The sequence below is a fragment of the Cyprinus carpio genome, chromosome A5 (assembly GCF_018340385.1).
Source record: "Cyprinus carpio isolate SPL01 chromosome A5, ASM1834038v1, whole genome shotgun sequence".
In the NCBI taxonomy this organism is placed as follows: domain Eukaryota; kingdom Metazoa; phylum Chordata; class Actinopteri; order Cypriniformes; family Cyprinidae; genus Cyprinus; species Cyprinus carpio.
Window position 1 is genome coordinate 15,270,661 of NC_056576.1, and position 27,447 is coordinate 15,298,107.

The following is a 27,447-nucleotide window of genomic DNA, read 5'->3' on the forward strand; positions in this document are numbered from 1 at the left end:
CTTTCTGCCAAGAAGAGAGAGCGTTTCTGACAACCTTCATCTACTGTAACACTTATCATTTTGTAGCAATGCTGTGATAATGACAGCATAGAAGTGTAGCTGTTCTCTGTCTCCGTCTCTATCTCAGATAGGCAGGGAGAATTAGGTCCTCATGGAGTCATTGCACAGAGGCAGAATGGTCATGCCACAAGTGATTATGACCTGGTTGAGGTGGCGCATTCTGGGACTGGGGAGGCCTATGGGAAAGGGAGCCCATGCTTATTCTGCAGGTCTACAGATGGATTGTCCTCGACGTGGTTAAACAAGCTCTGTCTCCCTGCTTTAGTCACTCAATTACTGCTTATGTGTGCCTATCTCTTTCCCTACACACCGCACACACACTTAGAGGCTTATTTGCATTCACACACTTGCTCATAGTCTGTAACTTCTTCTTCTTTATCTACCTTTCCTTCCATATTGTGTGACATTCTTCTATTATTGCATGAAGAGACTCTGCTAAGTTATGGTCATTATTTTATACAGACTAATCCTATTCTGCCTACAGGGATTTGCATTTCTCTGGAACTGGCAGGATTTTATACCAGCTTATGTTAGTTAGCCTTTGTTTGATAGAGGTTTCTGGGGTTTCTCAAGCAATACAGCACTTCTTTGTGAGCCAGGAGAGCCTGTACGTATCAAATCAAATGCTGATTGAATTGGCTTCAGAACATTGCTGTGGTTGTGGAACGTGAGTGCCTCCATAAATATATTTGTAGCGTGCCTTAGTTCTTTGAAATGAAACATACTTGGGTGTTATGGCAAGGCATAAAATATAAGAACATATTTACTTTTTTAAAGGCCTCTGTGATGTGAAATATCTTTATTGGCATTGCTCTATGAACAGCTACATCTAAGACCTGGCATTAACATGCTTTTTCAATTATCGTAATTAATAAAACCACTTTTGGAGATGGTCTGGGATGGATTTTGAACACATTTAATGAAGGTTATGATTTTTTCCACACAATTTAATCAGTGATATTTGATTATTTTGCTAGATTGGAATCTCATTTCTATCTGCAAAGAGAGTGCTTTAATACTTTTTCTTGTGTTTGCTTCACTTCTAAATTCTATTGACATCCTGTATGTCCTGGATTCCTAAAGATGGAAAGCATCTTTCTGTCAACGGATTTGTGGCAACTTTTGCTTTGTGTGGAGACAAGTCTGATGGAGATGCTTCTGAATTAAGTTGTATGTGCAATCCTGCAAAAAAATTGTCCAGTTACCACCCAGATGTGAAACGCATGTTAATGCTAGGTATAAAGGGATCCCATGATTGCTTGCCTGTGTTGTTTATAGTCACAGCTTTTCTTAAGAATAATAGGAAATACATTGCCTCATGACTTTACATTTTTTTAAGAGGATTAATTCTGAAGCCCATCAACTTTGTACATTCTGTAAATTATCTTTGGTAAGTGATGTAACTCTGGGCAATACCCTTCTTTTTTTAACTCTGCACACACGCAATGTTTTGAAACGTCCAGATGACCACAGAACAAACCGTTTAGGACATTCACTAAAGTTGGGGTTATTTAGTGTTGGGGGTTTTAAGTGAGAATAGTGTAGAGACGTATGTATAAGGGTTTGTGTGATGGACTGCTTGTTTTCATGCCAAACTGAGCAGCTAAGCCACAGGATGCTGAAAAGGAAGAGAACAGGAGAGAACTGTCTCAGTGCCTGTCAAAGATTATAGTAGATTATATAGACAGATATTGAGTGTGCATTTGAAAGAGAGAATGTGTGTAGTTGCAAAATGCAAACGTATATAGGAATTTTTCCTAATAGAGGTTTTATCATAGATCAGAGTCTGTTTGATTTTTGCTAGAAGGCAGTTTTAACCAGTTTAACCATGCTGGTCCAAGCTGTTTTTTGCTGATTAATGCTAGTTTGATGGTAGTCTGGCTGGTGGACCACCATAGCCATGTTGTTCACGATCAAAATTAGGATTTTAAAACTGGTTGGCCAACATTGTTTAGGTGGTTGAATACATTAATAGTCTTTCCCTCTGGTTTTTGAACTCCATGTTTGCAAGTATGGAACTAAATAGTGAAAGTAAACTTGGAAAGCCATCTTATGTTCATTTATATAGGATATTTGTGTGGGGGAAAGGGTCTGTATACACATGTGCATCTGATGATAGCAATCAAGCAATCAGTTTTCTATGCAAATTTCAGCAGTCAACCTTCTGAGTAAATTCGTGTTACCTCTAGGTGACCTCGTAGATGCTTTCAGCTGATTCCATACTTAATGGAATGGAAAAGCCTTTTCTTGTGCCTTCTCTTTTTTTCCTGGTGAAACCTCTTGATCTGTCCTCTATGGAGGCTCCAAAATCCATTTACAGGTATTTCAGTGCCTGAAGAAGATTGTTATGATCTCATCCATCCTCAACTCAGGCCCATTAGCCGGGGGGGGGGATGCACATGTCAAATACAACGGCTGTACAATGTGCATGAGAATTGTCATCTTCTATGAAACTTCATAAATGTAATATAAGGTACTATCCCTTAAGGATTTTTTGTCTGGTGGATTCGCATTATATACATCATATTTGCATTATATAGAGTCTGCAACACTTTAAAAGTTAGTAAATTATTGTGTAAAAAAAACATATTAAATGTTAGATTATTTGTACTCAATGTGCAGCATATAGTTTAGTTTTAGATAACTGAAGTTAAACATACACTACTGTTTAATAGTTTGGGGTAAGTAAGACTGTTTTAGTACTTTAAAAATTCAAACTTTTATCCAGCAGTTATGCAGTAAATTGTAAGTAACAGTGCAGATATTTACAGTGTTATAGAAGATTTATATTTTTAATAAATGCTGAACTTTTGAAATTTCTATTCACTAAAGAATCCTGAAAAAAATATATCATGTTTCCACAAATATTTAAGCAACACAACTTTTTTCAACATTGATGATAAGAAATGTTTCTTGAGCACCAAATCAGCATATTAGCATGTTTTCTCAAGCATCATGTGACACTGAAGACTGAAGTAATGATGCTGAAACTTCAGCTTTGCTGTTGCAGGAATAAAGTACATTTTAAAAATATATTAAAACAGAAAGCAGTTTTAGAAATTGTAATAATGTTTCACAATATTACTGTTTTAATTGTATTTTTGATCAATTAAGTTAAAAAAGATTAAAAACATTTTACTGACCCAAACATTTCGAATAGTAGTGTTTCTAGATTAGTTAATATTTTATGAACAGTGATTACTCAATTATTTTCTATACTGGTTAATCTATGGTGCATATGTAGTTTGCCAGTGTGCCATTTGTTTTTTGCAAAGGAGCTTAACACTGCTACCCAGGATCACTGGCATATTGAACTTTACCTGAAAATATGTGTTCACAGGGGGAACACTGATGCCAATTATCATCAAATTAATTTATTAATCTTACACTGTTTAACCTGAGTAGCACTCTCTATTCCCTGTCCAAAAGCACTGCTCCCTCATATACTGTACCCATGTTAGGTGTAAAAATGATGTGATTTATCGTTTATAGATATTTTTGCCAATACTCTATCCTGCAATGCCCCTGTATAAACAGTATAAACTCAATTTTACCTCAAACGAGCATTTTATATGTGCTCTACAAATAGCTCATATAGCACATATCTGAGGTCTCACCCTCACCACAGGCTTCTGTCCCATCAGTCTCTGAGCTCCTCAACCGGGAGGAGAAACATGATGGACAGCTTAGGATTCCGTCTGTCTCTGACTGCTTTGCTCAGACTGACACCTTTTCACACAGGTGACAGGTGGTGTATCAGCACTGTGCTGGTGTATTTGTGTGTGCGTTATTTCAGTAAATACTGTGGGGGTTGTTATGTAAGTTCGGCAGGGCTGTTATAATTACCATATGTCAAAAAAAGAAGGTGACGGCCATTGTTAAATCTCTGTTCGACCGAGCAATACTTTGATCCTCCCCCGTGTAATTCGTTGTTGGTGTTGTGTGAGGTGATTGTGAGGATTTTGCTGATGCACAGAACTGATTCTGACAGGCCTTGGGGTGATGGGACAGACAATGGCCTCAGTCAGAATAATCAAGATTTTCTAAGCAACAATGCTAAAGAAAAGTGTGTTTGAATGTGTCACAGTGTGTGTCTGATTGTGAGAAAGGGAAACATGTATGTTCCCATCTGGATGCCGCTGTTGGGAGTTTGTTATTGTAGAGGTGTCAAATTGGGTTAGCGGAACAGGATTTGAGAGGGGCGTCTCAACTTTTTTTTTTCGTTCTGAGAGACTTTCAGAAGGGATTAATCCTGAAGTCCCAACACATTCAACTTCAGCTAACAAGGCCACAAGCATGCATGTTTGGCCTCTAAAGTCCATAGCCTTTCAACAGAACAGAAGCTGCCGCTGTGAAAATTTGGATTGCAAAATTATGATAGGTAACTGACTTCTGGATTTATTTTTTGAAGATGAAGAAAAAGAGCAGGTAATTTCTGATGATTCAATAGTTGTGTCTCAATTTAAATGAGAAAAATAGAACGTTAATAATAAAAATATATTTTAAGATTTTAAGTAAAATATACAAATTACAGTTAATTTAAATCATTCAAATGGTATTTTTGAAGTTCTAAAAATAGCACTAACTTTGCCATTGGCCCTTGTACCCTAAGAAATGTTTGAATCTAATGTAAAATATCATACATTTAAAAAAATCCAATATGAAAATGTTATACATATTTTCTTTCCCAAGTAAACTTTTTTTTTTTTTTTTTTTTGGGGCTTGATAATACTTTGAAAAGTTAATGTTATCTGATGTAACCAATGTTATGTTTTTGTTTTTTTTATTTATTTATTTCCTTTTGGCTTTTGTTGTCTACATGCCCAAAAGCTCCACTTTCCATAACATTACCTGTTGGCACAGATCCCCTATAGATGGTGAGATACTTCCAACAAGGAGCAAATCTGTTCTTTGCTTATCAGGGGGCAAATCCTGAGGACAAATCTTAATTACACCACAAGCTTTTGGCAGCTCTCTGCTGTGACTGGAGATCCCTGCAAATCATGTCAAGACTCACAAACAAGATGAGAAAGAAAGAAAACAAGAGTATGAGAAGTTTATGAGGTCTCTTTAACTAATAATTTTTTTGAATGTGTGCTATATTTCTTGATATCTTATATAGCTTACCTGACTTTATCGCATTAAAACCACACACAGGAATACACTGGAGACTAAACTGATTATGTTCCTCACACACAAGCAGAATTACTGAGGCACAACGCCTTGGGATCCCAGTTGGGTTTAATATAATTTGGCTGTTACTTCCCAAACTATTTTACTTCTCTTTTGCTTGACAGTTAATATTAGCACATTTGGCTCTGCAGTCTTCTGTTAACCCTCATGTTCTTTTGATTGTGTGTTGTTGAAACTGGGGTTTAAGAGACCCCAGTGCTGTATGAATGGAAATATTAGTAATTTTGCAATTTACCTTTATTTTTCCTTTACATTCTTTTAATATGTTCCTCTGACCAGGGTTATTATAGTTAACTAAAACCAAACAAAAAAATTCTTACTTTAAAATAAAATAATAATTAACTTAAATGAAATAACATTTGAATTTTTACTCCAACTCAATGTTCTAAAATAACTCAAACTGAATTTAAAATTAATTAAAAAACTACAGTATACATATATAAATATAAATAGATATTTGAAAAGTAATAAAAAAAATACTAAAAATGTAACTTAAATAAATAAATTCTCAATCACACTATAATAACACAACCTGTGACCCATTAAAGCAGATATTATTAAGATTTAACTTTTCTGTTGTAGTAGGTAGGTTTGTAATATGACTTATCTAATACAGTATTTGTGGTTTCTGTTTGTGGTCAGTTTGACACATTATAGAATAATACAGTGAAACAAATCAAAATAAACAACGGATGTGCTCCTATGCTGCTATATATATCACCAATGAGTGAATGTTAGCATGTGAAAAATTGTTGTATTTATTAGAGATGCATAAAATATTTATTATTTTGTAATGTTGGAACATCCACAACATGAATTTATGTTAAAAGTAAGTAATGTAACATTCCAAATATGAACTATTAATTTTGTTTATAATTAGTTCTCATAAAATTAGTAATTAAAATGGCCTTAGGGTCTCTAAGACCTCAAACAGAAAAGGTTAATGCATTGCTTTTGACTAACACCAGAGCAGAGAGCTTTTCTCACAGCAGTTCTATCAGCATTGAGTTCAGTCAGATCTACATTATCCATGTTCATGTTGGCGTAACGATGTGTGAATGTGGGTGGTCATCACATGGGGGTTTCCCTGAAAAAGCTTAACCCCAGTACCACCTCCCTCTCTCCCTCAGGCTAGCTTTTTATAAGAGTAATGGTGTACCGTAGGAAGCATGGTTGTGGGGTAAGTGCCTGTGTAACCACTTGCTGTTTTTGAGGTGCGTTCACAGATGGTGCCGCTGTTGTTGAATTAAACAACAAACTATTCAAGCAAACAGACAGTGTGTTAATTTGATAATAGGTAATCCTGTTAAAACTGGACTGAAGTACTGCATGATAAAGCACTAGTTTCTGGTGCTGCAGTATATATATAAAAAAAAGGCTGATCAAATGTGTACCTTGGTTATTTTAAGTTTGGGATTTACTGGTCTCTTAAGTGGATGCAGGAAGCTGACATTTCTACCTCTAGTGATTTCTGCAACTTATATCTATTGTGTTTCTCCCCAGGCACAGAAATCATGGATAGAAAGAGCTTTCAGCAAGAGAGAATGTGTGCACATTATTGTAAGCACCAAAGACCCCCATAGGTAAGTACCACAAATACTGCAGTAGTCTGTGCAAATTGTACATTTTAATCACACAAATAGCAAATTTAAACTGTATTTAGATGAACCTAAATGTGTTTGTACTATTAACGAAAGAGAAATTGTTCTTCATTAGTGCAGCGTTGTTAGAAACGGTTAGAGCATCTAAAGATACAGTCACACTGAGTGAGGGAACACTTCTAAAAGATGTCTTGCTACTTTTATAGACAATTTTTAAGATGGAAAGAATTTGTTTTACTATAATTAATCTGGCACTGAAATGTAAATCTCAAAGCCTCTCTAATAATTCTGAAATCCTCAAGTAATGTCTTTTGTAGATTACTTGCTGACAGTCTTGACTTCTGATTTGAAGGACATTCACTTATTTTCTCACTGGTTGTGTTCTGACACAGGTGCTGTTGTGGCCGTCTAATTGGTCAACATGTTGGCCTGCCCCCCAGCATCTCATCCAATCAGAATGAGAAGTCAGAGCGTGTGCCAAAGAATGACAGCTTGTCAGAGAAGTGGTCCATCAGCAAGCACACCCAGCTCAGTCCCACTGACGCCTTTGGAACCATTGAGTTCCAGGGAGGTGGACACTCCAACAAAGCAATGGTAGACCTATTCAGTCTGTTGTTAACAATGATTTGATGTTCAAAGTGATTATAACTCTACAAAATATTACATAAGTAAGATAAAATATTCATGAACCTTTTAGAATTAAATTCCTTTTGTGAGGCAGTTATTAATGTCTGTAGATCCCGCCAGCTTTGAAGTATTATCCATTTTACTGCTGTAAAGTGATGTACAGTATTTAAGAGGATATTCAATCAGACAATGTGTAGGGTGGGACAATTTTTTTAATTGGAAATCTTTTGAATAACGATAAGTGGACACTGCATACCAGAAATTTGGCTGTAATACTTTAACACTACACTAAGGACATCAGTGGTTTAAGTGGAACAGCAAATTTTACTACGTTTTGATTGATTCCAAAGCCAGTTCCAGAGAAAAACTTTTCTGTCCTTTGATCACCAAAGCACCAGTTAAGTGTGTGTGTGTGTGTGTGTGTGTGTGTGTGTGTGTGTGTGTGTGTGTGTGTGTGTGTGTGTGTGTGTGTGTGTGTGTGTGTGTGTGTGTGTGTGTGTGTGAATGTATCATATATAGAATAATAGTCTTATAAAGAATATTTTTTAGCAACAAATCAGCATATTAAATCATCTCTGAACAATCATTTGACATTGAAGACTGGAGTAATGGCTGCAGAAAATTCAGTGCCTGCCATCACAGGAATAAATTACATTTTAAAAGATATTAAAAAAGGTAACAGTTGTTTTAAATTGTAATAATATTTTACAATATTACTATTTTACTGTATTTTTGATTAAACAAATGCAGTCTTGTTAAGCATAAAATACTTCTTTCAAAAACATGAAAGCATCTTACAGACTCAGATTCCAACTTTTAAATGATATTGTGACATCTTAGAAATATTCTCATCTCAAGATTATTTTACTTTTATGTTTTGTCAGTATGTACGAGTGTCTTACGACACTAAGCCAGACTTACTGCTGCATCTGATGACAAAGGAGTGGCAGCTGGAGCTTCCCAAACTGCTCATCTCTGTTCATGGAGGACTTCAGAACTTCGAGCTGCAGCCCAAACTCAAGCAAGTCTTCGGCAAGGGTCTCATCAAGGCAGCCATGACCACTGGGGCCTGGATCTTCACTGGAGGAGTCAATACTGGTCTGTACAAGAGTATGCATGCATCTTTTAGTTTAATTAAGATTCTGATTAGATTACTCTTATTAAGATTCTGAACAATGCTAGTCAAAATGATATGCCTGATGCTATCTAAATTTCTACAGAAGATCATGTGTAACTGTGTGCTCTCAATGTCCTTGATGCATTGTGTGATATCTCTTCCATTCTACTGCCTTCTGCCACCCCAGGAGTCATAAGACATGTTGGTGATGCTCTAAAAGACCATGCTTCCAAATCGAGAGGGAAGATCTGTACTATTGGTATTGCACCCTGGGGGATTGTGGAGAACCAGGAAGACCTAGTGGGCAAAGATGTAAGTGACTTGACTATAGCTAAATTGAATAACTAGGCTCTTTTAGTATAGTTTGTTTTTCTAAATGACCAATAAGACCTTGTTTGGCTTAAGTCAGGGCAGATTTCACGAAATGTGCTTTTGTTAAATAATGATATATTAAAATTGATATATTCATTGGTTTCATTATTTACGAGAGCGAATTTCCAGATCACTACAGAATGATTTTCATGTTGTCTTTGCATGTATACTGTGTCATGTAGAAATCTATAAATAATTTATATGTGAGCCACTACATATATCTACTCAGATTCACCTCAGCTTGTCTGTGTGCCTCTGGGGACTGGTGCACAACTGAGACAGAGATAGAATCATTCTTTATTTATAACCACTGATTTCTATCCCCCCTCTCTTTCATACAAGATTTTGGTTCTGTCTCTCTCTGTTCCAAGACCCCACTCATCCCCAGCCCTCTCTATTCTGGTCTGGTCTGGTGAATATTTTAAAGATGATGTTGTGGCATTTGTATTTCTAGGTTGCTGATCAAATAAGCAAATATGTGGCACTGATCACATGACTCTTTGTACAGACAATCTGATGTTCTTCTTCTATTCTTTTTTTTTCATTAAAGCATAAGACATTCTTTGAGTCCTTCTCAAATCATGCAGGAAAACATCATTTTATACAAACTTTTTTAGTGACTTTATTTATTTTATTTGCATTTTAAATACAAAATAAAAGCAGTTTTTACTATTGATCTCAGATTTTTGGAGCCCAGATTGCTCACTATGTTTACTGGTTGCTACTTGTGCATGTGGACACTTTGTGTAACATGCCACTTTCACCTTTGTTTCATTCTTCTTTACCTGAATAGCATCTTTTTACTTCATGTGGTGTGTATTGCAGGTGGTCCGGCCGTACCAGACGATGTCTAACCCTCTTAGTAAGCTAACGGTTCTCAACAGCCTACACTCCCACTTCATTTTGGCTGATAATGGCACCACCGGAAAGTATGGAGCAGAAGTCAAACTGCGCAGACAGCTAGAGAAGCACATCTCTCTGCAAAAAATCAACACGCGTGAGTACATTTGAGAGAAATTAGAGATGCTAATGTTAATGTGATTACGCCAAACTGCAAATTCAATGGTGCTTCTAAATTCTTTTCGAGAGAGGTGGGGCAGCTGTGGCCTAATGGTTAGAGACTTGGACTTGTAACCCGAAGGTCGCAGGTTCGAGTCTCGGTGCTGGCAGGAGTTGTAGGTGGGAGGGAGTGAATGAACAGCGCTCTCTTCCACCCTCAATACCCATGGGCTGAAGTGCCCTTGAGCAAGGACTGAACCCCCAGTTGCTCCCCGGGCGCTGGATATAGCTGCCCACTGCTCCGGGTTCACGGTGTGTTCACTTCTCACTGCTGTGTGTGTGCACTTGGATGGGTTAAATGCAGAGCACCAATTTCGAGTATGGGTTACCATACTTGACAAATGTCACAACTTTCTAACTTTCTTTCTTTTCTTATAATAGCCTTCTATCCTCAGTTACTATTTCTAGGTTCTGTCGTGCCGATCTTCAAAAGCCCACAGAGGAGTTTCTCTATATATTCCTGTCAGAAATGCCCAGATCAGATTGTGGCTCAACGTCAAAATGCTACACGAGTTGCAAGATTCAGAGCTGACTGCACTGAGAGCACAAAGGCCTCTTCAACTGCACTCCACCAGTTAATATCCATACAGTCCATTTACTCGCATAAAGATATCAAGTAAACATCATTCATCTGAAGGAACACATTTAGATTAGAGCCGGTGAAAATGCAGTAAATCATGAACACACAAAAAGGATGCCTCAGTTTTGTTTGTGCTCATGTGGATCATTTAGGGTCATTGAAAAGTGTCCTTTATACACTGAATATGGCCTGCTCATGCATACTTTGATTAGTTGTCATACTTTCATAAGATTTCTATCCTGCACCCATATATATGTTCAATTATTTGTCATTTGAGAAATACTTCCATTATCAATGACAGCTGTATAGAAACATCTCTTTGAAATCAAATTGCCGTTTCGGCTTGCTTTCCATGAGCAACAATAATGCAACAATTATGGCAGGCTAATAGTGTTGAGTTGTGAAACTGGATTGCAGCAGAAATGCAGGGTTTTGGCGTGAACAGAGTGAATTTGCCTCAGAAATAATAATAAAAAAACAGATTACAGCACTTAGTATATTCTCTAACTTTTTGCATCTGCATAATTTTTTTTTTTTTTTTTATTTAAACACAGTAGTAACACTTTTCCACAGAATCGAATGAGCCATTTAATTTACCTGCCATATACAGCACAAGGTCAACAGGAAGTGAGCCAGAGTTTGACCTCCCAAACTTATCATGTGACCTGTGGACTTCCCTTTGTCATCCTATGCCTGGATTAATAGAGGGGCTGGGAAGTCAAAGGGACGCTCAGGCGTCATCATTCGCATCAAAAATGACACCAGCTTCACCCACGTTGATTCATCCATAGGAAGCTGCGTGTAAACAAATCACCCAAACCAGCAAGTGCCTTGACATTTAAACAGGCAAAATATCCTCTTTAAGAAAACACATCCAACCTATAAATAGCATGTGGAAATTTCAGACTTCAAACATGTTTGAGCCCTGTAAGCTGAACAGATGAAACATGTTTAAGCTCATTAGATCATCCCGTGACACATTCACAACATATTCAGACTGCGATAAGACCAGTTTACTCTGACATCACACTCATGACAGGAGCTTCATATATCAGAGCCTATCTCAGCCTGCTGCCACCTCTCTCTCTCTCTCTCTCTCTCTCTCTGTTGCATCAGCTGTGTGATGGTGGTGTTTGCTCTGGCTTTGGGCAGAGCTCATTTCTTTATTTTATTACCTGTCCTTTCTAACACTGGAAGAACATCAATAACACTCTGAGCCATCACCATGAGGCTCACAGAGCTACAGAGACCCTCAAACATGGAATCAAATCTCTTTGTTTTGGAAGAATTGCGGCAGGCTGCGGGCCGGCTTACATATTCACAGTCTGACAAGCACTGCAGCGGTACTGGATTAAAATGAATTACAGATCTGTGCTTGCTGTTGTTGGGCTAATGAGGAGGGCTTTTTTGAATGTTACGCAGGTGAGGGAAAGATTAGTGTACACAGGATGCAATGATTAGCGTACACAGGATGCAAAGATTTCCTTGCAGGATAAGACAGGATGAGAATTAATTCAGCTGTACACAGTTAGGTCTAGCTTGACTGGAATTAGCGGTTAACTGATTCACTTAAGGAATTATGCAAATACAGTAAAAATACACAAATTGTACATTACAATTGTCCATCTTGTAGGTTCATTCTTGCGGGTTTTTGTTTTAAAAGTTAATGTTAAAGATAGTTGGTGTAAGAAATCCCCCCCAAGAATTATTTAATAATTATGTGAATTAGATGTATTTTTTCAAGCATCTTATTCAAGCATTTTTCATTATAACCTGCTGGCTATTATACCATCTCTACAATTAAAAATGTATATATTATATACAATTCATAGTATATAATGTTAGGTCCATAAATATTTGGACACTGACACAATTTTCATAATTTTGGCTCTGTATGCCACCAGAATAGAAAATGAAACAATCAAGATGAAATTGAAGTGCAGACTTTAAACTTTAGAACAAAAGTGGTCGAACAAAAATAAAATGCTTAGTAATTAAAACCATTTTATACACAGTCCCCCAATTTTCAGGACCTCAAATGTAATTGGACAAATAAATATAATCATAAATAAAATCTTCATTTTTAATATTCTGTTGAGAATCCTTTGCAGGTAAAGTCTAAAACTCATGGACATGACCAAAGACTGGGTTTCCTCCTTTGTGATGCTTTACCAGGCCTTTGCAGCTGACTTCTGTTGTTGTTTGTTTGTGGGCCTTTCTCCCTTTAGTTTTGTCTCAAGCAAGTGAAATGCATGCTCAGACGGGTTGAGATCAGGAGACTGACTTGGCCATGGTAGAATATAACACTTTTTTACCTTCAAAAACTCCTGGGTTGCTTTGCTGTATGTTTTGGGTCCTTTTCTATTTGTACTATGAAGCGCTGCCCAATCAACAGTATATCCCTATACACTTCAGAATTCATCCGGCTGCTTCAGTCTTCTGTCACATCATCATCATCAATAGACACCAGTAACCCAGTGCCACTGGAAGTCATGCATGCCCATGCCATTATACTGTGTCCACCATGTTTCACAGATGATGTTGTATGCTTTGGATCATGAGCTGTTCCAAGCCACCTAAATACTTTTTTCTTCCCGTCATTCTGGTACAGGTTGATTTTCATTTCATCTGTCCAAAGAATGCCTTTCCAGAAATGGTCTGGCTTTTTTAGATGTTTTTTTTAGCAAAGTCTTATGAATGGTTTGCACCTTGTGGTGAACCCTGTATTTGCTCTTGTGAAGTCTTCTCTAGATTGTAGACATTGACAATGGCATGCCTACCTCCTGGAGAGTGTTCTTCACTTGGCTGGATGTTGTGAAAGGGTTTTTCTTTACCATGGAGAGGATCCTCTGATCATCCACAACTGTTGTCCCCCATGGATGTCCAGGCTTTTTTATGTTGCTGAGCTCACCAGTGCATCCTTTTTTTTTCTCAGAATGTACCAAACTATTCATTTGGCCACTCCTAATGTTCCTGCTATCTTTCTGATGGATTTGTTTTGTTTTGAAGCCTAACAATTGTCTGTTTCACTTGCATGGAGAACACTTTAACCACATGATGTGGGTTCACAGCAACAGCTTCCAAATGCAAATGGCTCACTTAGAATCAATTCCAGACCTTTTACCTGCTTAATTGATGTAGAAATAGTGAAGGAATTGCTTCACTACTGTCCATGAAACAGCTTTTGAGTCAATTGTCCAATTACTTATGGTCCATTGAAAAAAGGAGGAGGTACATATTAAAGAGCTGTAATTTCTCAACCTTTCCTCCAATTTTGATGAGAAGAGCCTCAAATTAAAGCTTACACTGTGCACTTTAAGCCCATATATATTATATAACTGTAACATGAATATGTTTTGGCAAACGGTTAAAATAATACAAAACTGTAAATCCAAATATGTAAGGACCTAGCTATACATCAAATGTCTGTGTGCTATTCAGTATATATATTGTGTAATTCAGATGCATTTCTTTGACTGGGATTCTGTTATTATTCAACTAAAATATCAAAAGACAGAAATTAAAGTATTTGAGTTAATATTTTTAAATTATCTTTTAAGTAAAATGTATTTTATATATTCTGCAAATATCAGGTGACAGTTGTCAAACTGTGCAGTATGTTTAGCCTGGGGGCCATCTTACTCCTTATCTTTTTATAATGTAAAATTGTATTCTATCAGACCTAAATTTGCAAATGTTTCTAATTATTTGCCTTTATAATATATTGATTGATGCATTGTCATCATTGTTGAATGAGTTTTGTGCATAGACATAATTTCATGTACATTTAAATTAATATTCTCAATTTTTTTCATTGCATTTGTATGAATTTCACCTTTTATTCAATGCTGTAGCCAGTCATATTCACACCCCTGATTAAAAGTCACGTCAAACTCTGGGGCCGATGGTGTTTCTAGCCTAGAAACCAGTTTTAGCTTTCCCTTACACTAACTGGGTCTCCAAGTGATGAGATGATGAGCTGGTCTTTTTACTTTGATGGTTTATTTCTGGATTTTGTTCCATGCTGCTGGTCTCTGTGGGTCCCATCATATTAGCATAATGGAGCAATAGCTGCTGTATTGACCAGACAGATTGGGTGCTGTGTGTCTTTTTTCCACCCTCTTAAAGGATTATTTGATTGGAGTGTTTTTGCCCTCTTGAAGAAATACTCCAGGAAACTCTTGCTACAAATCTTGTCGATTTGTACACGATATTTTCAACCAGTTCCTAGTACCAGTTTGTAAAAATAGGAAAATGTATGTACAAGAGCCATTGCACATATAATGGATAGCATAACGCTTTCTAATGCCATATATATTTGTGTAACAAATATATTGACATTTAAGTCATTATTCAACATGATTGACATGAGGGTAAGTAAATAATTATAGCATTTTTGGTTTTGAATGCTTGACTTTTTTGAACATTATACTCTGCATGACATTTTCTGTACTAAGGACTATGATGATAAAGGGTTTAACAAGCTTGTAATGTGAGTATTTGCAGTTATTGGAGTTGTGGAAGGATAGAAAACTCTGGACAAATGTTTTTGTAAACAAACATTTAGTAATTGTTTGTTCTTGATTGTTGCTTGTATGGCAGTTATATTCACAATCACACATTATACCAGTTTTGGACATGAATCTTGTATCTAGCTGTTGTGTTTAATCTCTTGAATAAATAAACAAACCCCATTTGTCACTGCCAGGCAGGGGATAGGATTGTTCACACAAGGTGTAAATGAAATAGATTGAGAGTGACAAAGAATAAACTGCCCGTTTTTTTTCCACGGGTCTAAAAAATTGAGATTCATCTTCCATCTACATGCTTGGCAGGGGGCATACAAATCAACACATCCCTGTCTCCATAACACCCCTCATCTCCTCATTCTCCTCTCCCAGAGCACAGGGGCTTGTGTTCTATTAATGCTAGGGCTGCCGTCCTCTCGTGGTGGTGCCGTAGGTCAATTGGTAAATGTGAAGAGGTTATGGAGTTAGCTGGAGGCGCAGGACTCATCACTGTAGGTGTCTGAAACATAGCAGGGGAACCATAAAGTGCTTGGCAGGGGCATCATCACAGAAAGCCACCGTTTCTGAAACTTAACAACTCAGACTTAAAAAAAAAAAACAGTTTGCAGCCTTTTTTTATTTTGTTTGCGTTTAACTACTATAACCCTCCAGTTATTTCCAGCATCATCATTATCATGCTTCTGAATGGATCTGAACTTAATGAGAGATAACAAACTTTATTATTTCTTCTTTTTAATAGATGATCTGCTATAGAAAATGAAGGGATGATGAGGATTTTAATGATGTTAATAGAGGCTTTAAGAAGTCGTTTGACTTGCTGCTGGGTACACGTCTGACATTCTCTGATTAAATGGCAAATGACTGTACTGAGATTCAAAAAATGACTCTCCTTTGAGTTGTTTACTTTCTCTGGCCACTGATGTAGTTGGCAGATGAAGATATCGGCCGTTAGAACAAACACTGTCACCCCTGCCCACCTAGATTCTTTTCAAAGACTCTTTGAATCCTGCTGAGGCTTGTTGGAAAGAAAAGGTTAGATTTGAATGAGATTGTAATGAAATAGCACAAGCAAACACTCATCTGCTTTTTTAATCTTTTAATTTTTTATTCGGACTGGTCTTTCTCGCTTTCTTTGAGACTTGTGACAGCATGTTTATTGGTCTTCACACCCAAATTGGAAACCTTTGGCCCATATTACTTTTCTCCAAATCAACTTTTCTTAGCATCTGTTACAGTGCCTGTGGTTACAGTGTATCTCTGCTGAAAAGACCTTCATACGGTATGTTCTTTTTTGGATATTGGTTTTCTGACCAGGCTTTTTATCTGGCTTAACAAGCAAGATTTTCTTGGACAACCACTATCATCATAAATATCATATCAGATATTTGGCTTCTATATAGTCCCTATATAGACATCCAGCACGACTATGTTTTTCCACTATTAAGACCACCACCAAACCAACATAAACCAGCTTGGACCAGCATTGAAATCCATGCTGGTCTGAACTGGTATTTACAGCAGGAATATCACAGAATATATCACAATATATAACTAGCTGGAATTTGGTTGCTAGAATCAAAATGCCATAAACACTGTTCAAATGCATAAATTGATGGTTTAAAATGCCATGTAGTGAATGGTAGAACTTAGAAAATATCATGAAAGATATTATAATATATCATGAAACATTTTTAAATAGAAAAAGACCATGTCCTTGGCTTTTTACTTTTTGAGAACATAAACGAAGGCAGATGAATAATATATGTCTTGTCCTGTTGTAACATAAGAGCTAGTCTAGACAGAGTGTCAGCCATGCTGAATGGGAGTGAACTGCCATGTGCATGCGTTTGTGTGTGTGTGTTGGGGGTGGGGGGCAACTGAGCATTCCAGCAAGCCCAAAAATATCATGGCAGAAAGGGCTTGCTGATCAATAAATTTTACTTCAATAAAACAGAAAATGATAAAGAGAGAAAACAAGAGAGATAACAGTGGGAGGAAGAGGTTTGGAGTGAAGAAGTAAATCCCACTGTTTCTGATTTCTATACCAGCTGAGCAGCAGTTTCTTTTGAAGTCAGTGTGCTGCTAAAAATAGAGACATTTATGTAACCGTACCCATTTTACGCACAATGATGACAGCACATGTGGATCTGGTGTACCTCTCTGTCTGCCTCTTTCTTTCTTTTCCCTCCTTCCCTCTTTCTTTATCTCTTTTCTTTATATCTGCATAATTTAAGCAATGGTAGGAGGATCTGGCTGCAACATGCTCTTTGAATTATAGTCACAACATAACTTGTACTCATCAAGTTGTAGGAAAGAGTCAGAGTGCAGGAGTAGGACTGATCTGATCTGACATTGTCCTGGTCAGCTGCTCTCCCACAGGTCCTCTCCCACTGCATGCACACCTTTTAATTAAATTGCTGAAAACTGCAACTGATTATTGAATGCAGAAATGATCTGATTGTTCAGTGTGTACTTAGACAGCAAAAGAAATTTTGCATTTCAGTGTGCACTAAAAACTCTGTAGCTTGATTCCAAAAATGAAACTTATAAATAGTTCAATGAGTAGTTCAGAAAGACAAATCAGTCTGAAACACTGCTCTTTATCATTTACAGCAGTGGTTCTCAGCCTTTTTGTCTCCAAGGCCCAGCTCCTCTCCAAATCAAAACTGCAAAGCCTCCCAACCTTTTCTATTGACAAAACCTTTATATTCTAGTGTTATTACTTTACAATTCCATTTAATTATTTTTAAACAAAACAAATTCAAGATAGATTTAAACATTCAGTGTTCTTTTTTGCAAACACGCTTTGCAAAAATGTCACTGCAGATATTCTTTACAACTTAAAAGTACGTAAAGCTCAATTGTAAAGTAACTTTAACAAATAAGCGCAAGTCAGCCTGCCATACCAAACAAGAACGCAGGGAGATGCCAAAAGACTGCATATAAACTACAGAATCCATTCAGAATCACTAAACGCACCAAAAAACAAGTGGAAAATTGAAGCTGATCTGAAGGAGGCTCAAAGCCAGAACATTTCTCTTTCAGAACATGCGATCACGTCTGTGTTTGGATCATCAATCATCATGATTACAATCATCATCCTACAAAACTTTACTAGCGCGACACTGGTTTGCTTTATCCAGCTGAGAGCTGTAGTTTGCGTATCATATGCTCATGCAGCGGTCGGGTGTTTCGAGCCGTCATTTAGTCTGTATTTCACACAGCACAATGAGAAATGGCTCGAGCTGCTCCGAAACACAGAGTACATATAGATAAACAAGTATATTTATTTAACATATTAGTCATAAAATTAGTGAACTGAATATACTTTAATACTTTAATTTATTTTGAGCCCCCCTAGTGGGGCACCCCCATGAGTGATTCTTTTAATGAATAGTTTAAAAAGAAAAGTTAACAGTTTGAAACAGTCTGAATCTTATCATTTAACAGCATCATCAGTGAGAGAGTTTCTTTCATATGTAAGCAGAATTGGCATTACAACCGAAATTAATCACAATTGGAATCTGAGAGCTTGTGAATCGGAATGGAATTGTTTGGTCATCAAATTCAGGACACAGGGATGTGCTTGAATTTTCCAGATAAAAATGAGAAAAGGGAAACACTTTCTCTGTGGAGTATCTCATGAGGAATATCTTTTGTTCACTGCGGCTAAGTGGATGTCCGGTGTCATGTTGATAGACTCAACTGGGTTATGATCAGGATGTCTAAAGGGTCAGTCACAACAGCCGTTCAGCAGAATAATCTGTTCCTTTGCATGTCAAAATGACTCTAGCCTGTCTTTTCATATGCCTTTCCTTTTTCTTTACCTTTAATTCACACAAAAATGACTACTTTACCTACATATACATACTTTCTGTGTGCTGTGAAACACAAAAGTAAAAATCGCCACTAGCTTTCATTACAAGGAACTCATTACTAGTTCCTGTGGCTCAGTGGTAGAGCATTGCGTTAGCACCACAAAAGGTTGTGGGTTCAATTCCCAGGGACACACATACTGATAAAAAAATAATAGTAATGTATAGCCTGAATGCACTGTAAGTTGCTTTGGATAAAAGCATCTGCTAAATGCATAAAAATTTAAAATGTAAACAAAAGCAGTTGATATATTTTTCTCAGTATCTTCTTTTGTGTTCCATGGAAAAAAAGAAAGTCATGCAGGTTTGGAACAACATGATGGTAAATAAATGAGGACAGAGCTTTCATTTTTGCGTGAATTACCCCTTCAGAGGTGAAGTGTGTAATTTCTGTTCCACAAAAGGAATTTTGAAAATAATGATTGTTTTTCCAAACACTCCCAGCACCCCTTCTGCACTTTCCACTTTGCTTGTCTTCAAACTAATAAATTCCCTGTAAATAGCTTATTATAGGTAGTGCTGACCAAAAAGCACACCATTGGTTAAGTCGGACAGAAATATCAGACCGTTCAAACAAACAAAGCACAACATAAGCACAGTGTTTACACTCTTTATGAATGGCTTACCTCTAGTTGTCTCTGCACAAAAAAACTGGCAGAGGGGTAAAAAACACACATTTCACCTTTAATCTTTTTTGATTGGTTTTCCTTGTAACAACCAGTCCCACGGCCGCACACATATACCCTTTCTCGCTCACGTTTCTCTCTCACGTTTCTGTTTTCTCCTCAGGGATCGGACAGGGTGTTCCAGTGGTGGCTCTAATAGTGGAGGGGGGTCCTAATGTGATCTCTATCGTGCTTGAGTACCTGAGAGACACTCCTCCTGTGCCTGTGGTGGTGTGTGATGGCAGCGGCCGTGCCTCTGACATCCTGGCCTTTGGGCATAAGTACTCAGAGGAGGGCGGGTATGTGAGCTTATCTCTCTCAGTACAATACTTTAACAGTACAATATAGATGAGGATTGAACCATAATTTTCACCAGTAAAACGCCCACTTTTTCAGCATTTTTTTCATTAATTAAGCACTTCTAAGACATGAACCAAACCAAACAGCTCTGAGATTAATCACAAAGCACTACAAAAAGGAATGTGGAATTGGAGATAAAGACATGATGTGCCTGAGTTTTTTTTTTTTTTTATTTAAAGGGGTGCTATTATGCTTTTTCACTTTTTCAACTTTACTTAGTCTGTAACATTGCTGTTTGAGCATAAAAAAGATCTGCTAAGTTACAAAGCTCAAAGTCCAATTTAAAAGGAGATATTTTATTTAACAGAAATCACTTTTCAAAAACTACAATGAACGACTCGTTTGGACTACAACGAATATTTTCCGGGATTTGTGATATTACAAATATCGACGAATGGGACGAGACCTGGTTGAGCTGCACTAGAGAAGGCAACGAGTGTTAACACTATGTCGGAGACGCTGTAAATCGTGCTCAAATTGATTTGATTTTGACGTAATATTTACACTGAAGGTTGCAGCAGGCGGCTATGATAAGGGTCATGACATTTCCCGACCAGGCGCCGAGTGCTGTCAATCACAACACACACTGGCCCAGCTAACCAATCACAGCGCATTTCCTATTTCAGAAGGCGGGCCTTCATTTGATGCAGGAACTATTCCAGCCATTCATGCCAGACTGGGAGAGAGGTGTTGTAATAATGTAAAATAAGTGAAAAATAATATGTTTTTTGAATAACCTAGTATGAGAAACTGTTCTAGTACACCTCCAAAACAAAATCAAGACCTTGTAAAAGAGCATAATAGGACCCCTTTAAATATTTTTTGAACTACTGAACAGATGAACTACTAATCTCATAAAACACAGCAAATTACATGAAAATGTTTGTATGTTTTTTTTTTTATAATATGGAACTATTGATTGATAGCCAATGATTATTATATATTTTAAAATATATAATTTCTCAGATTTCTGCAATTAATGTTGCCATTTTTACACATTAAAAATAATTAACACAATTAATACAGCAGTTTATTTCATTTCCCCAATTCCTTTGTATGAATATTTTAATTATAAAAAAAAATGTCAGTGTTACTTGTTAATTAATTGTGATTAAATGAACCTGATTAAAGTGATAGTTCACCTAAAAATGAAAGTGTGATGTTTATCTGCTTACCCCCAGGGCATCCGAGATGTAGGTGACTTTGTTTCTTCAGTAGAACACAAATTATGATTTTTTAACTTCAGCCGTTGCAGTCTCTCAGCAGTACAATTCTTGGTAATGGTAACAGAATCTATGAGAGAGAGAAAAACATGCACAGAAAAATCCAAATTAAACCCTGCAGCTCGTGACGATACATTGATGTGTAAAAACACAATATGATTGGTCTGTGCAAGAAACTGAACAGTATTTATATCATTTTTTTTTACCTCTGATTCACGCAATGTCCGAACTGTTAGAACTCTTGTGAATACGCTTCACAGCAGCCTGCATCATCTTCTTCTTGCTTTATGGCGGATTGCAGTAACCTACATCTTGGATGCCCTGGGGGTAAGCAGATAAACATCAAATTTTCATTTTTGGTTGAATTATCCCTTTAATCACAATTAATCTCAGAAACCTGTATGAGTAGTTAATTAAAATGTATTAGTCGATTCACAGACCTGATTTTTACAATTAAATGCCAAGTCTTTAAATATACACAACATTTTTAGTTGGTTAAAAAAAATCTAATGTTTATCATTTACTGCAGAACATTTAAATATGTACAAAATATATTTGGAAATATACAAAAAGACCACCTTATGACAGGTTACTGTTGAGCTATTTTGCCGCTGTTCTTGTTTCAAGGATTTCCAATGATGATTTCTCTTCAGGATTATGGCTAGTGTAGTTCTTTACAGAGTATTTAAATATTAAAAATGAGGTTTGATGTGAGCTGTGGTGGGTCATTTTTTGAAAGGGTCGTAAGTTATCATTAAAAATCAGTTTGTCTATGGAGAAAATTTATGGGATTTTTCCTTTCCGGAACCCTACTGTTATGCGCTGTTGGAATATTTTCATTGCATTTATGATTTGCTGAGATATCCCAGTCTCATCTTTCTCTCTGACTACATGTTAGAATCATAAACGAATCTTTGAGAGACCAGTTATTAGTCACCATTCAGAAGACGTTTACGTACAGCCGGACACAGGCCCAGCATCTCTTCATTATTCTGATGGAGTGCATGAAGAAGAAAGAACTGGTGAGTGTGTGCTGTGTGACTGTGAACTTTCTAATGATTAACCCCCGAGATCTGACAGATTTAAAGACATTCCTCTAGAGCCTTTTTGCTGTGTTTAGAGTTCTTTGTACGAGGGTGAACCCATGATAAACCAGGAGATTTTTCTGCTGCACATTCCTCTCCATGTCAGCATGCCGTTATTCTGTCGGACAGTCAGGGATGCGTGTAAAGTGGCCCCTTCAGCTCGGGGCTGATAAATGTCACTACCTCTGCAGCCCACATGAAGTACATTTCCTCAGGCCCTGACACCATCTCTTCACATTGGCTTCTCACACACATACACTCTCTCTTAATCTCCCTGATGCACAGAAAGTAAAACTATTCTTACATACAGTACTATGTATACTACTTATATTATCTGCAAAAACTTTTCATCTTTTTGAATCCATTACTCTTCTGCTAAATTATTCACCAGACTGACAAGACCATAATCTGTGTGACTTTTCAATTAGAGTATACATTCCAGTTAGCTCATCTAAAAGCTCTCAGCTCACATTTATCCTTCCCCTGTCAGCCAATACATCCAGAATGTCTTGAAATACCCCAATAAAGAGTTTTATCAATCAACTTCAGTGCCAGGAGAAACATTTTCTTTTTTATTTTATATATGCTTTCTTTTTTTTTTTTATTTTTTTTTTATTTTTTGTAGTATATTTTGTGTATTGTAGTGGAGCGATTTTTTTGATAAATATTAATACTTGTCTTTGTATGTTAATGTAATTGAAATTAAATTTCAATGTTGTGTTTGTATTTTCAGACGTTGTTTTCAGTCATTAAATCATACATCCTCAAAGTGATTTTTGTGTTTGTTCTTGTATTTCGCATGCTTTCGTTCTTCTTTTAGTCATTGTAGTGGTTTCACTCATTGTCTGTGCATGTGTACTTTTGTGTATATGCACACCATATGTTTTTTTTTAATAAATTAATTGTATAACTGTGTTTTTCAGTGTTGTTTATGCATGCATTTCCACTGAGGTATGATCTCTAGCTGTAGATGTGTTATCTTAATTCTCATTATGAAGATGACCTTCTCAAACGTAGATATGAATCTTTATACCCACACACCATATGACTATTTACTTAAGCTTGTGTATTTATATGCTGTATTGGCTTAAATGCAATTGTGTTCAGATTCAAACTTTTTTGTTGAAGGTGAGAGCTTGGTTTGAGGACAGCACATTGGCTTTAGTTTATATGCCACCCACTTGAGTATGTTTTATTGATGACTCAAAAGTGAGATAACAAAGCCTTTGAGACACAACTAAACCTGAAAGGGAAGCAAATTAAAAAAGTTACTTAAAAAAAGCTAATTTGTCTCAGCACAATTTGAAGATTTAGCATTAAACCAGTGTGTACAAGCACAAAATGCTGGGGCAGTACCTTCTCAAAAGGTTCTATTATGTACACTTTATGTAACATGAAATTTTAAAGTACTGATAAGTACTTTTAAAATAGTATTGTATTCATCTGGGGAACTAATATGTACCATTTTAAGGGTAAATAAGGTGTATGATGTACCTTTTAGCTTTTGCACTTAGGGTGCTGCCACAGTGACAGCTTTGTACCATTTTTTCTTCATCATAATCTGTAGCTGACTCTCACAAACATGTTTGCTTATGCTCAGTGGGGTGTCTGATGTGTTGGCAGATGAGTGCAGCATGTGTGTTTGGGACCTATAGATCTTTCATCCTACATGCACAGAGTTGAGCTCAGCACTTGATCTCCTCTTTTGCTCTCTTACCACTTTACTTTCCACCAAGGACAAGCCAGTGGGAAAATTTCCTTGCTTGATGATTGGAACAAATGCTTACAATTTACAATTGTGATTAGAAAACTTGAGTGAATGCATGTTAGAGATGCCTTTGGCAGTCTTTGAAGACAGTTTTTGCCAAAAAAAGATAAAAAATTATCGTATCTTAGCAGTTTAATATGAAGACAGTAGCATAAAAAAATGTAGCGTATGAGTATATAAAACAGCATCAGAGCACCCAAGTTTTGTTGCTATATTCATATAGTGTACTTTTATTCTATTTTTTGAATGTATAGTATTTTACTATGCACAGTACATATGTTTTCTGTATGGAGAAAGTACTTAATAGATTTGGCAAAATGTGCATTATACAGTAGCTTACGGTTTGGAATAATGTGTCCCAAAATGCAATACTGCTGACTTGATTTTACATTTCGAGTTTGATGGATAAACTCGATCTTAGTGTTAACCTCACTTTTTAACACTTTAATGTATCTTAAAGACAAATGATTGATGAAATTTGATGAGAAATGCAAAATTACTTTTTTCCCCAAAATGATCATTGCTATGCCACTTGCTGAATTAAGCATGTAACATAATGTCACAAGTACATGTGACAATAATGTAGCTTATTGTTGCATAGTGTGTTTATATATGGAATACTAGATGCGTGCTGAGCACTGCAGATATTATATATATATATATATATATATATATATATATATATATATATATATATATATATATATATATATATATATATATATATATATATATTAAGTATGCAAAATACAGTATTTACTCTGCAGGACTCAGCAAGTAGCTAGGATTGCATTTCACTGCAGCAATGCTATTTGAATAAACACATTTGACTGGATAATATAATCTAAAGTGCATCTAAAATAAAACCTGAGTGGCTCTACAGAACAATATTTGCTTGCTTTGGTCCGGTTATGGACAGAAGTCTGATGACAGACAAATATAGAGGACTTTAGAATACGCTGCTGAGATTTGTGAAGAAATTCTCTGATGTTTTTAGCAATGCAGAGATTTACTGAACTGAATTGATGGATTGTGTAAGAATGCCTAACAGGGCAGTTTTTGGCCCCCGAGCTGCTAGTTGATAAGTCAACATGCTGGTCATGACACGGGCTTAAGGGCTATTGCTGATGTCACCTTCCATACATTCATGAGTATATATTGTATTCAGGTGCAAATGTGCAAAATATGTCTTGAGGAACATATACACTTATAAAAAATTTAATCCGGTGCATTATGCATTCTCTAGTTGAGGAAACTCTCCATAAATTATGAATGTGTCATATCATACATTTTAGGAGATATTATGATACTATATACATTTTTGCATCTAAAACATTAGACCTTTAAAAATAAATTAAAAAAACCATGTCAAACCAAACCATACACCATACTTTTTCATCAGTATTTAAATATAATTAACAAAAACCGAAACCTGGTCATTTGCCACCCTATTACCAGAACAAACAAAAATGTGAGGTAAGAAAAAGAAAAAAGTGCTGAGATATGAGAATAAGCAAATAATGCTTCCACTCAGATGAGCTTGTGCTCTGTGGTAAATCAAGATTGGGATAATGAGATCTGTAGGGAGGTGTCTTTATTCAGCTCTGTTTCATTGAAGCACCGGAGCAGATGTTTAACCTGAACTCGACAGGACAGGCTTCCAGAACCTCCTGCTTCTCAGTACATGACCTGACCACACCTCTCCAGAATTAGAGGGGGCAGCAGCATACTACAACTAATTATAACTGTATTAAATTAGATTAGGTTCCTTTTAGGGATTCAGTATTTCTGTTCTGTGTGAGTTTAATTGGCACTTGACACATAAAAGAAGCATTATGTCAGTGTTTTGCTCTTCTCTGCAGTATAAAATTCCATCTTTTATTCAGGACTAAATCTCTTTCCTACTGTGGAGATCTTTGTTCCTGCAACCAAGGGAGGGATGGTTCAATTAATCAGACTGACAGACTTTCTGTCTATTTATTGCTCTCATTCTGTTTTCTTTGAGCATCTTCCTTGTGTTTCATGTTTCTTATAATTCAGAGAATACTATTTTTCCCTCAGACCAAAGCATTTCAGTTGCCTCTTTTAGGAAACATTGTTTTAGCTATTGCTGAGGTGTGTAAAAATGTTGTTCGATGTCAAAATATGTTCTCCTATCCCAACCTAATATGTAAGGGTCTTTTATTTACCAGAAATTGTTTATTTTGTCATAATGATTAGATACTTTACTCGCTTAATAAATAAGTACTTTGTCTTGAGACATTGATTTGAGTTGGAATAATTTTTAGAATTTTACCTGTATACACTAAAAAACAACCAATTAAAACACAACAATTTGCAAATATTACAATATTAATGCTTGAGTCCTCTCTGAGGTCATTTTCACTGGGACGCAGGAGCCAGTTGATTTTGCCAGAGCTATTAATAAAACAAAAGAAAATTCACATTTTCTCATTTTATTTGTATCTTATTATTTTTAATGAGTATAAGGCTAAATAATTTTTAATTAATGTTTTTTAAAAGAAGCTCTATACTCTTGCTGCTTGAGAATATCAAAGTATCGCGTGAGTGGACTCTCTTCTCCTTCTGAGATATGCTAAATTAGCAAAATGGATATTCGTCATTTTTTTAATAAGGCCACAACTAAAAGAGTGGCGGTCTCTCTCTTTGACACATATCCAATATTTATTCTACTGCCACTAATACTGACACAGCAAAAGAGGTGGAATCTTCTACATTGGGTAAGATATAAGTTTTTATTTCACTTTTTGTATAGCTTACCAGTCATTGTTAATTGTAAATGTATTTTAAATGGAGAAGAAATGATATAGTTTTAAATTGAATTAAATGTAGAAAATATGGTATATAAGGTATGTAAAAATAAATAAATAAATGAAAACTCATGGTCTGCCGATAGATGGAGATTTTAGATCCACAGTTTATTCCCAAGGATGCACCACATCCTGAAATTTACATTGAGTTGGACCCATTATACTATCATGTGCTCGCTTTAAACACTGTAAGTAAAAACTGGCTCAACTCACCCCGCTCTCCCCTACCCTTACCAAAAAGTAGTATACTTCAAGTTCATTTTATTAAGTATACTCAAGTAAAGTTCAAGTATATTTTAAGTATACTTTATGTAGCAAGTATACAAATATCAGTGTTCTAGTAGTATACTTGTAAGTTTACTGTTTCAATACTTCTTGGGACTAAATTGGCCCACTTTCTAGTATATAAAAGGATACTTTTAAGTATACTTTAAGTATAACAGTAGCAAACTTTGAGTACACAACTAGTTTACCTCTGTGTTTGTAGTTTGTACTGCAGCTA

General features: G+C 36.3%; 1 protein-coding gene across 14 annotated transcripts in view; it reads left to right on the plus strand.

The window, feature by feature from the left end:
* The window catches only part of LOC109079703 (transient receptor potential cation channel subfamily M member 3-like), a 126,436-nt gene that overhangs the window by 68,967 nt on the left and 30,022 nt on the right, over window positions 1-27,447 (plus strand). For all 14 annotated transcript variants that reach the window (XM_042754771.1, XM_042754763.1, XM_042754793.1 and 11 more), the window contains exons 2-8: window positions 6,757-6,836; window positions 7,247-7,448; window positions 8,366-8,579; window positions 8,786-8,910; window positions 9,796-9,967; window positions 19,803-19,977; window positions 22,160-22,283. In XM_042754771.1, the coding sequence (XP_042610705.1) occupies window positions 6,757-6,836; window positions 7,247-7,448; window positions 8,366-8,579; window positions 8,786-8,910; window positions 9,796-9,967; window positions 19,803-19,977; window positions 22,160-22,283 (1,092 nt within the window). The remainder of the gene's footprint in view (window positions 1-6,756; window positions 6,837-7,246; window positions 7,449-8,365; window positions 8,580-8,785; window positions 8,911-9,795; window positions 9,968-19,802; window positions 19,978-22,159; window positions 22,284-27,447) is intronic.